The sequence below is a fragment of the Antennarius striatus genome, chromosome 20 (assembly GCF_040054535.1).
Source record: "Antennarius striatus isolate MH-2024 chromosome 20, ASM4005453v1, whole genome shotgun sequence".
In the NCBI taxonomy this organism is placed as follows: Eukaryota; Metazoa; Chordata; class Actinopteri; order Lophiiformes; family Antennariidae; genus Antennarius; species Antennarius striatus.
Genome location: NC_090795.1, coordinates 10,995,038 through 11,012,500, shown reverse-complemented (window position 1 = coordinate 11,012,500; position 17,463 = coordinate 10,995,038). Strand labels below are relative to the sequence as shown.

Genomic DNA, 17,463 nt, shown 5'->3' with positions numbered 1-17,463 from the left:
CACGCTCATATAGCAAGAAAATTACTTTGAAATTAAACACCGGGCTAGCACAGGTCGGGCACAAGAAATAGAGATAAGAGCTCTAATTCATTAAAAAATATTAATGAAATATCCCCTTCTACACAGTGGTCATGAAGACAACCATACTTATGAATATTGCAGCGTTAAAAGCATTTCCCTTGGCTGATATGAAGGATAGATTTTTCTGTATTATTATTATTGGTTGATACTTGTTTTCTATGCTTGCATGTGATTGAAAATATCATTTACACTCTGCACTGAAGGCGTCATGCATGGTTTGGTTATCAAATTCCAGCACACACTGCAAGGTCCAAAATGAATCCAGCCCAAGATTGGCCAAAAACATTTACAATAAATACACTGTCTACTATGAGAAGAGTGCTGAGGCTCCAGAGGTCAATTGCATGCCTGGGTGGCATTTCTAATAAAGATATATTTGGATATGGATCACAGAAGTGGAAGGATCTCTATTGATATTTGCACGAATCAACTGGGAATGCATATAGAAAATGGGGAGGTTTGTATATGCATATGGAGGACAACTAATATTTGTATCTGGCAGCTTGAAAAAAAGCAAAAAATTGAAAATTTACTGACCTTTCTGCCATAATTTCCCAACTGAATCCACATAATGCAGCCTAGTCAGCAGCAAATGCATCAAAATACAATGCTCTACTCACCCATGTAGTGTCTGTTTGGCACACACAAGCCTCCATCACAAAATCTCACAGAAAAAATATGCAGCAACAACAACATATTATATGTCATATATTAGAACCTCTGGGTATTTAAAAACATTGTGTAATGGTAAAAACACAACAAAGCTTCTTGGTTGTTTTCAGGTATAAAAAAGCAGACTTAAATAGATAAAGGCACAATAAAATGTCATGAATTATTTCAGAATCAGACATCAGACATCATCTCACACAACAGACTCACACACACTCTCCACTGTTTTCCATTGGTAGCCTCCAGAAATTACGCCACGGGGGTAACTACAGGCAGTCTGCTTGGGGTCACAGGATTGACCATTCCAACAATTTCCAATTGTAATTTAACTGGAATGTAAGTACCTCAAAACTGGTGCATTACCCTTAAAGCTAAAGTAAGTGTAGAAGTATAGGACCTTGTCATTTACTCTATGATATTGTGCAGTTTCAATGATCCTCATTGATTATGTGTTCTCATGTCTGTGTGTAAACATCTGCAAATGTCAAGATTTCCTTTCAGTTTGTTCTGTCACCATCCGTATCCTGGTTCCTCCTGCAACTGCCTGCCATGGCTGAGCTGAGGAACATGCAGCCTTGCTCCAAGACGACTTCAATCCCCTATTATCAGGAGAGCGCACATTGCCGCTCACAAGGGTTTAATTTATTTGTGCCTGTTTCAGCCCAAGATTAAAGTTTAATTGGCGCTGACTGGCAGCTCCCAAGTTTTGACTAATTCTCCTTATCGGGAATCCTTACTGAGTTGCTGTGGGCAATGTGAGGCCTGCCTGCTGCTTGAGTGTGTGCGTGGCATCAGTGCCCACACACACACACACACGCACTCATGCGCGCGCACACACACACGCACATGCACACATTTACACACAAATACACACATGCAGTCAACATAGTAATCCCTTATTTTAGTTGGTTGATACAGAACATTGAGTACCTGTAACTACATGCTTAATGGAATTGTGTGTTTCCTAGGTGTGTGAAGGAGTGTGGGCACAATTATGCATGTTTGGGGTGGTACTATGTATGAATTTTTTTAGGTGTTAATATATGTGATGACTCCATTTCTCCTTGGCAAAGCCCCAAAAGTGTTGGGATTGTTGGGTAATTAGACACGGATCACATTGTTTACCCCAGACCTTATAATTGATTTGTAAAGGTGGAACCATCAAGCTATAGTGCAGATGCCTCTCATCATACATACAGTACAAGCAGAGGAACTGTGACTTAAGCATTGTCTGTGAACGTATGCATTTACAAGTAAAATTCCTACAGTCAGTGTCACAAACATAAATGAAGAAAAATACTGGGTGAATGAACACCATTGGATTGTGGGTTGATGCCGCCTTTTCTGCCACATTTTCCATGGATAGTTCCTGCATAAATTGTTATTAAGTGCCTTACCGTAGAGGGATCGTATTTCCATAAGTGCATGTTTATGCCAGAGTGATACACAAGCATAAATAACACTGATAATCTCAGCCCGTGTTTGATCAGCCAAATCTGAGACTGAGGGTGCAATCATTTGTGACCTGTAATATTTGTGGCTGCTATTAAAAGCTGAAGAGGATTTGCAAAGCTTCATTTAGTCCATCGGGGAGATGTGCGTGAAATAGAGTTCCTTTAGTCGTAACTAATGTCTCTAATTCTAATGAGCGGAGCTTCTGTGTTGCAGCTACATGCTCCTAAACTGGGAAGCATTGGATTAAGGGGGTTCTCATGAGGGCAAATGGACCCGAGTTCAAAGTCATCAGCTTTGATCAGGCATGCAGATGTACATATTGGCACAAATGCATGTAACAAATGATTATACTGAAGCACTTTTGTATGTCTGGTTGAACACACTCTCGCTTTCATCTTATTAAAATAACTATTAAGAACTAATAGTGTTACAAAATTGGCCAGAACACATTTTAACTTTACCATCTGGCAAATAAAAAGCTACACAGGTTAAGATTTCAAACAAGTCACAAGAATTTGGGGGGGTTTAAAGAACTCAGAAAAAACACTTCTAAGATAATCAAATGACTCAAACAGGGAAATTGGTAAGATAAGAATGGAGGAGATGTGGGCTTGGAGTGTGAACAGAAAGGACAATGTAAACTTTTGCACATGCTTTATAGTATGCAGGAAGAGAGAAAATGAAAGGGAGGTGACTGAGTTGTCCTGGCTTGTTGAAAGCAGTTTGCTGCCAGAGCAAAAGTGGGATGATGCCAGATTCACAGGTAGTCTGAGCCCAGTGTCCAGCTGGAGTCAGCAAGCTCCCCTCTAAAACAAATACTGAGTTAACACAATCTCCCTGAACATATTACTATGCTGGAATGTCCAGTGGAACATCTGGCTAAGGTGAGGGGGACAAAGTCAAAACACACATACGCACAAAGCAGTGAGGCTGTTATACAGGAGACAATATAGATCCATTCCATTAAAAATTTGTGTCTCAGAAAAGTAGAAAAATAAATAAGAGATTCAACTCATCAATATACTTTTTGGAATTGTGTTACTACAACTCTGCAAAAATACATGTGGAACAAAAATAGGAGATACAGCCTTTTGATTTATGATCATGAAACATGGTGCTAATTATAATTTTTTGATTTTTGATGTTACTTTTTCTGTCTTTGAATTAAATTAACTTCCTCACACCCGTGTTCATACTATATGGGCCGAATTTAGTCTTAATTTGATTCTTTTAATAAATAGGCTATTTTTACACTTTTAACATTTTTAAAACAATTTCCTTCTAGAGTCCAGCTTCAAAGTCCTCTGTTATGGTCTGATCAAGGGTCTGATCACAAGACACTTGCAACTTCCCGTTAAATAACCTATGATAGGAGAAAATCTGGAATTATTTAGAAATATTGGACCTGTACATTGCCATCACCATCATTATTATCATCCCAACCTCATTCTGCTGTGATGACTTTTTGGAGGAGGCAGACAGCTTGTTGAACTGTAGAGATTATGTGTGAATGATGCTTTGCAGTTTGCATGGTGTTTGCTAAAATGGCCTGAGAGCAACACACATCCACACAGGAAAAGAGAGGTTCAAGACACACATGCATGCAAGGACAAAGGCAAACCCATTCACACACTAAACATTGCAGACCCTTTTGGACTTGGCAAGACCAGGAGTCATTATTTGCTTTTGGATGAGAATGGTGTGTGTTTTTGTGTTTCATGGGTGGCAGTGTGAAGGGATGTTGAGACATGTGTGTGTGCGTGTATGAGTGCATGTATGTGTGTGTGTGTGTGTGTGTGCTGGGTTAGTGGGAAGGGACATTCCTAATGAATACCCCAGTCTGTAGATTCTTCACTGGCGGCTGCTAATTTCACCTGACACCGTTCAGGCCGCCGCTCAGTGCACCCTGGCAACCAATTGGCACGCATCAGTCTCAATCAGGAGGAGATGCACATACAAACAACACATACAAAGACACAATTTAATACCGGGTCGGAGATGGTATCAGTGTTTCACATTTCTCTTCTGCTAGGAGTGCACCTGATCCTGACCGGAGGTTTTGAGTCTAACACTGTCTGACCTTGAGGTGCTAAATACTGCTGCACCTCGGCTGCTACATTTCTCACACCTGAGGTGGAACGAGAGATCGACTCCAGAGGAGCACCAGGGCCTCCCGACGTCATCTCCTGCAAGGAAAAAACTCCTGGCTTATTGCCACATTTGCACGCTTTGTGACAACGACTCTAAAACATTGTGTATACCACCTGGGGAGTGGCAGAGAGGATTCCTCTCAAGTTGAAGTCAACCAGCACCGAACAAACAGCACCCAGTAGACAGATGGTGTCACACTACTGAGCTGAAGCATAGCCAAATATCACGGACTGCCAGTTATGGTACACCATTCATAGAAAAAGTGGATGTGGATGTGTGCGCACATGTTGAGGGCTTAATGGTTTTAATAGCTTCATGTTTTGTGTTTGGGAGGTTTTCAATCTCCTGGCTGGAGAAGGTGCACTGTTGGTTATATCTGACACACTGATAGGCTCTCATATAATAACAATAACATCTCTTTAATTCATAAATGTGACAAAGGCATGACCATCATCTTCCCACTCATCATTTTGTTTATTGTTTTTTCAAGGTCTTTCCTTCGGGGCACAAAAAACATTTCTTTCCAACGTCCAATATCAACTTATGATGAACACGTTCTGATGCAAAAGTTGTTTACAAAACCAAACAAAAGAGGAAACAATGCTGAAAAATGGGCACTGCAGTTAGTTTTTGCCAAACAATTAATGTTGCTTGTGGTGGGCAAAAGCGCTTGCGGCCAAAACCCATCTCTCGTTCTCCTCAGACTGTGAGTGCGGTCGACGTTGTGGGTTTCTCACTGTGTCACAAAAGAACATATTCAAATGTGTATGGCTATTAAATGTTAATTTGCACAACAGATGAATGTCAAGTATGGTACTTTATCAACAAAATATCCCCCTGTTTCAGTATGCAAAGAGCAGGGCTTTCACCAAGTCGAATGACATTAAGAAACCTAAAACAAATTTGTTTCTGAGCTTTTAAAAGTTTGAGCTTGATCTGTGTCAAAACTTCAATTCTTCATAATCACACAGAATCCTCAAACAAACAGGACACACATCTGCTCCAGTCTTTTACTTTGACTTACATTTAACATTTGAACAGTAACTATCAAAACATTTGTCAGCACCACTGGTATGGTCTTAAGATTTCGCTGTTTCTGCTTTAATACTCATGTCTAGAGCTCAGTCTTGAGCAAACAGCTTGACTCAGCTGCAGACCAAAGGGGACTAATGTGGTCTTGCGTTGGATAACATGTGGCAGGACGTGGTAAGTGAAGACTTTCATCCCATTATTGACAAATGCCTTTGAAAAAAATGGCTGAAATCACTGCAGGTACAACCTTTTAATTCAGGAAGCTTAAGATGCTGATAGATTGAGATTAGTGTAGCTGTCAGGAAAGGTAATACCTCTCACCTGGACTGACAATTTCAAAACCAAACTCAAATAAAATGTCTTCCTTGAAGCCTTGTGTACAGTAGGCCTTGTTTGTTCTATGGAAGACTCTAATTTGAATGGTTTTGGTAACTGTTTTACATACAAGCCTCTATAAACATTTCATATGAGAATTTCATGTACATTTCATGTATACGATTGCTATGGATTTGGTTGTATCTCACCATAATTAAAGGTGAGTTAATCCTCTTCTCATTCATGCATACACACTAGAGTATAGTGACTAGACTATAGCTGTCAGCACTGTTCTGATGACGACCCGCACCAGCTTCTTCTGATCATGTCATTGACACAGAAGCAACAAACACACATCAGAGATGCTGGAACAGACATGAGGTAAGGAATGGTTCCCAGCCTCTCACACCGGAGCTTGAACTGATGTTGCCTGACACCTCCAAAACATAACTCGGTGTTTCTCCACCGCTACGTTAAGCATCGAGTCTGGAGTGTCAGGCCTTACCTGCTTCCTGTTGTAGGGCTCCATGGAAACCTGTTGTGACTACTCCACCTGTTTGATGTCAGGGGAAGTCAGGATGAGGGTGTATATATGTAAAGGAGACCTCGGGAAAAGCATGTTGAGTAGTACCATCTTACAATGGTTGCTTCAGGAAACTATTGTCCATGTTAACAAAGACCGATCACTTTTTTCGTTGGCATACTCAATACATTAACTTGACATTTGTTTTACTGCAAGTCTTTTTGGATCAGAGCATAAAATAACTTCTTATCATAGGGTGTTTTTCATGTCTGGTTATATAATAGTTGGTTTCTGACAACATTAGAGGCAAAATACAGTAAAGACTCATGCATCCTATTGAGACTGCATCTTAATTTTGGGGCTACATTATTGTAAACAGGTTACATGTTGAAGCTGAAAAAAACATGAAGAGCCTTGAGGGGTTTACCTGATTTTGTTTATTGTGCTATTGGTGCATTTAAAGAAGTTACAAAGATAGAAACCATTAATTCTGTCAGGCCATGACAGATCACAAAAGTTGCACAACATACTTGACTACAGAATATTCAAAGGGCTCCAGGGACTGGGTGGGTGATGCATGCTAAATGTGGATAATTATAGTTACAACAGAGTATAACTAAATAGCACCAATGAGAGTTTTGTGAGATATTATATAATAATGTCTCCTTTCAGTTTTTGCTATTCATTCATTCATCTTCTGCCGCTTCATCCGCCGTAGCGCGTCACGGGGAGCTGGAGTCTAACTCAGCTGGCATAGGGCGTGAGGCGGGGGACACTCCGGGCACGACGCCAGTGCACCGTGGAGCCACACACAATGCCCTGGATTAATCTGCAGGAAGAAAACACATCTGAAACAAGATTGCAAAACTGCATATGCAACCAGTCTACCTCTATTTAAGAAAAATCATAGTTGGGAACAATGGCAGCAAAAATAGGGCATTGCAAAACAAGTGTAAAAGAGAAGAAGGAGCAGGATGCTTGCACGTTTTTTTCAACCTTCCACCAAATTCAGGCCACATCTTTAAGGTCAGCAGAGTGCGAGGAAGTGCAGCGGGTTGCAGAATGTTGCTGGCACTTAGCTTGGCGTACTTCTGAACCTCGTAGACGTCTGTGGCAAGGTCACCACAGGAAGCATAAATAAGAGTTGATGGCTCCGTTGTTCCGTGTCATTCGCCATGCTTTCCACTATACTATTCGAGGACGGCCCTACTGAGTGCAGCTGACATCATAAACACACGTACACAAAGGAGCCAAGCAGTATTAAAAAGGCGTGGTGAAAATAGAACCTAGGCTGACATTATTAAGACACAAGCTTCAGTTACCCCACACAATATAATGACGGGACATAATTGATGCATTTCCTGTCTTCAGACCGAAAGAGTTTTTCAGGCTGTCCCACAAAAATAAACATCCTTGTGTCTAAATGCATGTTAGAGGAAGTTTTTTTGTTGGCTATTTCCCTTTTCTTTGTAAATGGAAGGGATAATGGAATTCAAGATGAGAGTCCAGAGTGGCCCTGATGCTCTGCTCACCCTTTTTCTACTCAAGACTTTTTCTTCCCTGCGAATGCATTGTTTTACTGCAAATTATAACCATAAAAAAGCCTCTGATCCCCCATTCTGTTAAATTAATAGAATTACGCAAAAAATGTAATGATAGCAATTAAGTCTTGAAAATGCAAATTTTATAGTCAAGGACGATTACCTCATTTATAGCATGTGCTGGAATGATGCCAGATGAAGGTAATTTAGATCCGGGTTGCTCACGGTTACATCATGATGAATATGAGACGATCAGGGCCTCATCACCCACCTTCAGTCGCTCAACTCTCAATCAAACCGAGAGATGGGGGAGGAGTTTAGGGAATGAGGGACAAAGATGCTGCCAGTGACGAGTCTCCTCTCCTCTCCAAAGAAAGACATAAATCAGGACAAAATAGGAGTTAAAGAGTCAGGGGATGAAAATTACAGGTATTCTCCAATGGCGTGAGTACTTGGAGTAAGGTTTGAAGGGCCAGTTCTTTACTTCTACGACTTCACAAATGTTATGAATACCAACAACTTCTCTTCAACAGAAAGGAGCTGTCATGTATTTTATAGCAAAATCCTGACATTTTCGAGTGAAATGGATTTTGAAGCTGGGTCTGATGGAAGCCTCTCAGGACGAGGCCATGTCGCTTTTGTCGGTGTGCCCTGTTAACCTCATAATGTTCATTGCCTGAGATTAAGAATTCACATGAAAACTCCACGCCCAAATGACATTTAAATGCAAGCGTAACTGCGTTTAGCTGAATAAAATACTCACATTTAATACTCACAGTTAATTATTCGAGAAAGGCAGCTATAATGACATGAATCTTTAATGGGGGTCTGCCTGGTGCCATGATCTCTAATAGCTTAACATTTCACTTTAGCACTCCCTCCATGCTAATACACTCCTCTTATCAGCATGTTTTACGCGCTGGAGTATGATGCAGAGGAAAGCATGGCAATGGGGTCCAAATACTGTGAACTTGGTTTTAAAATCGCTGCCTTCCTCAATGTCTGTTGAAGCAAATAATCAGCCCAAAGGAAGACGCTTGCCTCAAAGTGGAGGATAATTTTGTCTCAACAATTCCAGTGAGGGAACATCATCATGTGGGTTGGAGATTTTCTAGTTGTCATCATATACTATTTTTAAAATATGATCTCATTTTGTTTGATTTCACCCTCATGAAGATTTAATAGTGGAAAAAGCACAGAGATTAAATAAAGGAAATACCTCTTTTTTTCTTTAAAACTGGAAAGCCATTTAACTAACATTTCACCCAGGTCTGGCTATTACACAGTCTATTGACACACATAGTAGCTGGGTTGGACTCTTTCTCAACCCCATCTATCGGTCACACAGATTGTCCCCTGGTAGGCAGAGGCCTGCAACGTTAATGGAAATGGGGCGATGCTGGGAGCATAGAGCCTGGAGAAGCCTGGATGATCCCTGAGGCCATGGCTGCCACGGGATGAAATAGAGAGACTATTACAGCAGAGTTGTAAAGCCCCACACGCTCCACGCACTATCATAATAGAATATTGATTCTATCAGATGCCAGGCCCTGGCCTGTCCCTGCAATGAAGGAAAGAGCACTAAAGGTCATTGTGTAAAAGAACAGAGTGGGAGAGGGAGAGAGAGAGAGAGAGAGGGAGAGAGAGAGAGAGGGGGGGGGGGGGGGGGAGACAGAAGACCAGAAATGTGGAGAGGAATAGTGGACAAGAAAGAACGAGCAGGATATTGCTAGTGTTGCACTGTATTTTTATAATTATAGAATATAGCATTCTGTCACAATGCACTTCTAAAAAAAGTAAAAGTACAAGTAGAAGTGAGTTCTTGACTGTATGACTTAAGTTGAGCTAATCTTAACATATTTTTGCTCCTTTGTTAAACTCCCTTTTTTTTTTTTTGCCGCATCTGTCTACATAGCCATAAGTAACAAGGAAGCAATTTCAACCATTAATTGTTGATCAAGGCGGTTGGGAAAAGCGCCAAAGGAAAAGGATGACAAATAAGCGCCCACCACGAGAACAGCAGTACAAATTACACCACAAGCAGGAGACGTTTATGCTTGATTGGAGCAATTTAATGTTTTCTTACAAAAAAAGCTCGCAAATCCTGGGAGGACAGTTAAGGAAATGACTTTTTAATCATCCAAGGAGCCGCTGCAACTTGTCTCTCATGATGGCCCCATATTGTAGACTTAGAGCCATTAGAAGGAGTTCATTGGTAGAGGCCGCTCTCTGTAACAGTTGAACTGATGTTACTTAAATTTGGAATGCAACTAGTCCAAACTGAACAGACAGAGCTCTGTGTAACTATGAAAAAAATAAATATAATAACATTATTATTATTATTATTATTATTATTATTATTATTATTATTATTATAGTCACTGTTTAATATAGATATAATTGACTCTATTCTTCAAGTTAAATGTACAAATATTAAAACAAGAGAAGAAAGCAGATGTGTTAAATTAAAGCATTGGATTTTAATCATGACTCTAAATGCTTTTAAAATGGACCAATCAACACTTTTATGAGAGAACATAAGCTACTACACCACAACCATCATAATTTGTAACCAAGTCAGTGGAGGAATATGCTTAACAATGCCACAGTTACATGAACACTGCATTAAGAAACTGACTAATCTTTGGCGTGACATTATGGCCTGTACAAACTTCATGATGAATTCTGTTTTTCCGCAGCTCTTGGAAAATATATTCATGAAATTTCAATGTCCGTCGAAAAAAGTCATCTTTTAACCAGAGCTTGACAGTGACCATTCCTCATTTCTATTCTGAGAAAGGCTTTATTTTAGCCAAATAAATATCAATTTTTCTTCTTACATTTTATTTATTTATTTATTTATTTATTTATTTATTTATTTAGCTCTCTCAATTCAAACACATCCCCTGTAATTGAACAGTAGTTGTTGTCGAGAGCCTCGGCAAATGAAACTGCCATTGTAACGTCAAAAATAATCAATTTGATGAGTCTTGTATATACGCCCATACTCAAAGTAATGTGCTATTGATTTGGTGTTCTGATAAAGTACTCCTCCTCTGTACCAAAATGATTATTGGATTTTGACAAATTCTAGAACAATCTTTTATCCCCCTCCTCGTGCCCGCTATCCTCTTTTATCTCAAAGCACCTGTGCCAAAGCCCTCACTTCCAATTCTACACTGCAGTCTGACTTTGTGTGTGTTAGCAACACCCTCGGACAATAAAAGACTTTCCCTTATTGCTAAACAACAGGAGGAATGCAATTTGCCCCGATCACTCTGTATCAAACTATTTTACACGCAGTTCAATTTGCATCTAAAAGACATGCAATTTCATATAGTGTACCTCTCTCACCTTCACACACACACACACACACACACACACACACACACACACACACACACACACACACACACACACACACACACACACACACACACACACACACACACACACACACACACACACACACACACACACACACACACACACACACACACACAGAAACATGCACACCTTTAAGTTATTATGTTTCACAGTGTTGTGATGCATTGTGGATGGTAGCTCTGAAAATCTAATACATTATTTAAATCCAAATCACCCTCTCCTGTCCGGCATGTTATAGATGACAATAATGCTTCCTCTCTCTCTCTTTTGTCCCTGTTTCTCTATTCCTCTAGCTTGCTTTACTCTCTGAATCAAAAGAGACACCAATGACCAAAGCAATCATATTGATGGAGTGATAAGGTGAGGGGATATAGGATGATGGATGCATGAACAGTTGGATGGATGGCATTCATGAGGAGAGAGACAGAGGGCTGAATGAGTGAAAGGAAAGGAGGATTGGGATAGATGAATAATGGGAAGAGGTACAGCCATCGAAGGGTTCAGAGAGTAGAAAAGGTGGCCGCAGAGGAAAGAAAGAAAGATGGAAAGATGACAGGCCTCAACAACAGGCCAGTCTGTATTGATTATTGTGTGTAATGAAGAAAGTGAGACACTTGGCCCCAGAGAGGACATAGTTCACTTGGTGTCTACTTTAACAAGGAGTGCATGTGTGTGTGAGATCTGAAAACACTGAATATGTCGATGTGTGCATCTTAAACATAGAAATGCCTTTGGCTGTCTAAATAAATGAATAAATGAAAAAGTATGCATGTGTTAAAGCCTACCGCACTGCATGTGTGTGTGTGTTGGTTTGAGTCAGCCCATGTACGATGCATGCATATGTGTGCTTGTGCACGCTTCGGGCTGCACCCCTTATCTGCCGCACAAAACACTTCACACATACAAAAGGGGCCTGCTTGTGGAAAAATCAATAGGCTGGTGATAGAAATATGCTAGAATGTTCTGTAGGTGAAAGATTGATCTGAAATCCACAGGGTCCATCCAAAACCGAGTAATGGTTAGGGGCTGGCGACCTCCAGATCTCCACAGAAAGCAATGATTAGAACCACGTTGTGTATGGCATAAAGCCCATGGTCAAAGAAGGCTAAATGGTAAGGCTGAACAAGTGCACAGTACTGAAAAACTACTTCAAACATCACCAAAAACAGAACAAATTTTCTCACAAAGTGATTCCAGTTCCAACTGCTACACATAAAATATTTTTTTCTTTCTAAAAATAGGTAAAGTGACCCCTAATAAATCAGGAATCTGTGTAAATTATAGGTGCTTTAGGTCAACATTACATCATGTCTGGCCTGATGAGGTGAAATTACTGCGTTGAATGCAATTTATAACCATTATGGTTTTAAACCTTAATAATAATAATAATAATAATAATAATAATAATAATAATAATAGTAATAATAATAATAATAATAATAATAATAATAATAATAATAATAATAAGCAACAATTAATTCAAACATTGTGTAAAATATAAATTGCATTGTGATCAGTCTAAAGTATACACTTTGTCTGATTATACGTATAATGACAACTATTCACTATTGAATGATGCATCAAAGCATGGTTACAATAGTTGGACACTTGCATTTTATGTACTGCCTGAGCAGCAGTTTACAAGTTTTCTGCAATCCATACATTGTTGCTCTGAAGCCAGCTTGACACCCAGACTGTGTACTTTAGCTCATTGATCAACAGTCTGCCTTTTTGTCATTGTTGGTTCATCCTCTGTTCATCTGCATTTTAGTATGTGCAGTAATTCAAGCTGTCAGTATGGAAAGTTTCCGGGAACATTGACACAGAGTAACAGAAATGCAGGCCAGCGGCTCCGTTGATGTGTGGTTGTTTAGTTATCCAGTGTCACAGAGCTTAATACGTTCAACCCTTAATATCAGACATGGCCTAATAGAAATGAAACTCTCAGCTCAGTTTATTAAATTGTGCTACAGGATGTGTAAGGTTGACATGTCAAAGAATATTGCCAGGGAAAGTCTATAATAATGTTTGTCTGAAAATACAAAATTAAAAAGCCAAAGTCAAAATTTTAAGTAGTTCTTCTTAGTCCCAAGGGAAAATATTCTAAATTGGTCTCTTTTTTCCCCCCAAAGCCTGGACTGGCCAACAAAACATCCTGATATTACTTCGCAACCCATCATCACTATTTGAGTGATGAGTCTCCTACAGGAACCAACAGCTGTATGTGCAAATCATGCATATAAATCAATTACCGGGGCCCTATGTACTTTAAACGCACCCATTAATTAAGCAATGTCAGACACAATGAACCGTGAAGTTCATTACATTTTTAGCATTCAAACCCAGGATTATTTGAAGAGTGCATAAGAGAGAGGGGTTTACCTAATGATTAGCCCCATAGCTCAATGTCGGGCGGACGCTGGCGGAGATTTCAGGAAAGCTGTTGCAAGACAAGATGAAACAGCAGTGAGCTGTCTCAGCAATCTACACAACAGTTGAAAAGAATGACAACAACTGCAACCTGATCCATGTTGTTCTGTGCCGACTTAAACTTTCAAAAATCTATGTGTGCCTTATTATGCATCAATCATTTATTTTTCTGTGAAATACAGTGTTGTTTGATATAGGCAAACCTCACCTTAACACATGCAACATCCAGCTGCAGAGATGGCTGTTCTGTGACCAATGATTTTTAAAAGATCATGAACTGATCTGGAACCTTAAAAAAAAAAAAAAAAGTAAACAAGAGCTATAAAGTAAACATCAAAAGTTTAAAACTTTTTTTTTCTTTTTAAGACGGATATGCTTGTATCTGCATTTGCACATGACCTCTGTTCTGCTTTGTGCGAGGCTGCAGTTTGGTTTAAGTTGCTGTGAGATGACAGGAGAGGTTGGGGGGGCGACAGAAAGAAAAGGCTGGGCCCAGCTGCATGGCATTAAGCAATGACCTCTGCATAATGAAAGATGGCAACAACATTTCCCACTCATTACAAGGTTCCACACTGTGACAAAATTTGCATATTCATATATTTTCCCTCCACCTTCCCTCTCCCTTTTATTTTTTTTTTTAGGCAAATTATTTTTTTTCCTGTGAGCAGGACATCTGCCTCCTTGACACTGCTCTGGAAGAGGAGAAATAAATAAATATTTGTGCAGAGAGGCACATGATCCATCCAGATGCCACAGAAATATGGCACGATGTTGACATCTCTGCACACCCTGATGGTGTTTTCTGCAGTTTAAGCACCAGGAAATCATTTTAGGGGTCAGCAGAGAAGAATACAGTATAGCCAGAAAATCCCGACAGTATACCTGGTTTGCATGCCAGTATTATTAATGCCACTGTAACACTGGTGCTGCTGGTTGGCATCTTAAGGCTGAGATGAAAATTATTTTGCATGAATTATTGAGATAAAATTTTTAATAATACAAAGAGGCATGATCATAAAATTATTTTCAAGAATTAAGAAATAGTGCAATCTTTACTGTGTTAAATATGAAAATTCTTGTGAATATGCTGTATCAGACTTGATGGAAACTATAGAGTCATTTTTTCTTTAATTAAAAGAGCATCTACATACCAATTTACTTTCCAACATCAAACAAGAACACCATAAATAAATTGAAGGTAAATTGAAAATACAGACGTGAGCAAAAATATAAAATGTGTAAAAAAAAAAGTTATTCATCAAAAGAAATTGATTAAAAATGTGCTCCAAAAGACAATATTGGAAAAAAAAAAGCAAACACAAGCTAACCAAAGTGGGAATTTGAATCCCTTTCATTTAGTTGGTTAACTTTAATTCAAATGAATCAGGCGGAGCTCCGCCCTCCAACTGTGCCCAAAGAGTTGCCAATCTCAATGTGTAGCGGAACGATCGCCACAGCACTTCTGAATACAAACTGTTTTATGTGAATACCTTAAGCTGAGGGCTACATAAATATAGTGTGTTATTTTTCTTTTATGTTTTATTTTATTTTATTTTTTTTCTCACTCTCTAGCAACAACCCCAGGTTGGCTTGGCTCTAAGAAGATGCAGGCACTTACTTCAAAAAGTTGTAGCTCCCTTATGATAGCTCTGCAAAAAGGTTTTCTTTTAACTTAAATCAGCAAATGTGTGGAGCATAGACCTAGCGGCGTGTTTCTCTCCCTGAGAAATAATTGCTCCCAGGGATCAATTTGAAATTTAAATTGTGATGAAATGGTGTTTGTCATTAACAATCAAATATTTGAACCATAGAAATACCTTTGCCCCCTTTCTGTCTGTGCCCTTTTCCCCAAGTTAGAAATACATAAGACAAGGGATTGTTTTCATGTTGCTGAGCTGACAAACTGGTGATACACTAAGTAAAACATTACATGAGAGGCAGAGCAAGAAGAGAAACAAAACCAGCCATTGGGAATCATACATATATCCAAGTATTAGTATATACAGATTAATAGACCACAAGAATATTTATACTTTTTATTGACATTGATTTTGCTTCTCAGCCTAGCATCATGTTGAACATACAGTAACACACACAGGAAGTAAAAGAAAAAAACAGAGGAATTGAAGTGAAGAAGAGGAAGGCAGGAAGGGAGGCTGTACAGGAGGACAAATGGTGAGGGAGAAGGGCTTCCTGTCATCCCTGAGAGGCAGCGTCTCTGCTTAATGTTCATTAGGGAGCTGATTGAATTGGGAGGTGTAGCTCTGTCACTGTTAATGGAGTGATCTCTAATTGGAGCGCAATAGCTTTATAGGTACTGGCTAGTGTCAAAGGCAGACAGAAGGACAGGATGCAGCAGGAGTTTACCACAACCGTCAAATGCAGCAAATTAAATATATTTAAATGAGTGTTAGCATACATGCCTGTGATCGATTATTTCCTGTTAAGAGTTACATGTAAAAATGATCATCAACTGAGAAATCCAAAAAGGCATTTAGTTTCAATTAGGATTTATCTTCCTGCATGGGAAAATTCAGCCTGAAGAAGGCCTGTGGTTTAGGTGTGCGTGCAAGTGTGTGTTTGTATGTGTGACAGCAAATGTGGTGCGTATGTGTGTGTCCTCATGCACTCATTCCCTTGGGCCATGACTGTGGTGGTTTGAAAATGGATATGTGACGCAACTTCTAGGCCAAATAGGGTGTGTTCCTGATGATGATGACCCTGAATGGCCGTTCGTACCATCAAACAAAACCCAGAAGTTGATCTATAATGGCTGCTCATAAAGGAGAATGATCATCAATGAAAATGACAGGTTATTAAGATCCGATTTTAGGGGGGGTATGGCTTAAGTATGATAGGTTAGATATCTATAAAACCTTTAAAGCTTGGCCCTCAATGACATCAGTGCCAGTTCCCATCTCTCTGCGCCCTGTGCCAGAGACACATGCTAATAAGCTCACAACCTTTAATTAAGCAATATGTGTAAGTAGGCAGCCATTATGGCCTGATTTGTGAGCCACTTCATTACACTGAGCACCGGCTAGCAGACACATATTCAATACAAATCAAGCCGGGCTGAATATTATCCTGCTTAATGGGAGGACAATATTGATATTTTATCACTTGTGTTCTGATTAGTGACTTTTAAAATCGTCATTTTTGCCTGTATTGAGGCACGATGAACACGTAAAGAGTTGCATTCATTAGAAGTACTGCTCAACATTGTTTATTGGGTTACAAATAACCCGTCAGTTAACAGGAGCCATTTTTCTTTATTTACAGAGGAATGCAAGAATTGTATCACCTACTTGATTTTTTAAATTCTGTTTTTTTAATGCCTTAATTTGGTATTTAGAATTTTCCAGTTTCAAGTTATTGTACCCGACATAAAAATACAGCATCAACTTGTAGTGTTACTACTGAGAATACAACGTTGAATGTTAGCACAACAGAGGAAGTGTGTTTCTGCTTGTGCTATTTAAGTTATTCAAATACTGTAATAAAACACCAGCAGATATTTTCAGGCAAAGGTATGAGAATGCTTTCCATACCGTTTAGTGAAATTATCCCTTCCTCAAAAACTTCAAGACATCATTCAGTCACCTGTGAACACGTCACATTTAATCAGAAGGGCCACACGACACCTTTGTAGGTATATAATGCCAGTTTTGCCTATTGTATGTCTGCGAATGCTGGGATATTGATTTTCCTGTGATTTGTTCAACACCAGCTAGCACACAGGAAAATACTACTGTTGTGCTTGGGGTATCCTTCGTTTTTTTTTTTTTTCTTGTTTCATTAGTTTATATCTTGCAGTGCGAATCCGGAGCCACACCCACTTCCTCCTACTGGTTCAACACGATGGGACCCTAAGGGAAG

General features: G+C 39.4%; 1 protein-coding gene across 1 annotated transcript in view; it reads right to left on the bottom strand.

The window, feature by feature from the left end:
• Positions 1-15,646: 15,646 nt before the first annotated feature.
• Positions 15,647-17,463, bottom strand: part of ofcc1 (orofacial cleft 1 candidate 1) — a 73,725-nt gene continuing 71,908 nt past the window's right edge. Inside the window, 1 exon segment of the mRNA XM_068304590.1 lies at positions 15,647-17,453. Within this exon segment, the coding sequence (XP_068160691.1) occupies positions 17,383-17,453 (71 nt within the window). The 3' untranslated portion in view covers positions 15,647-17,382.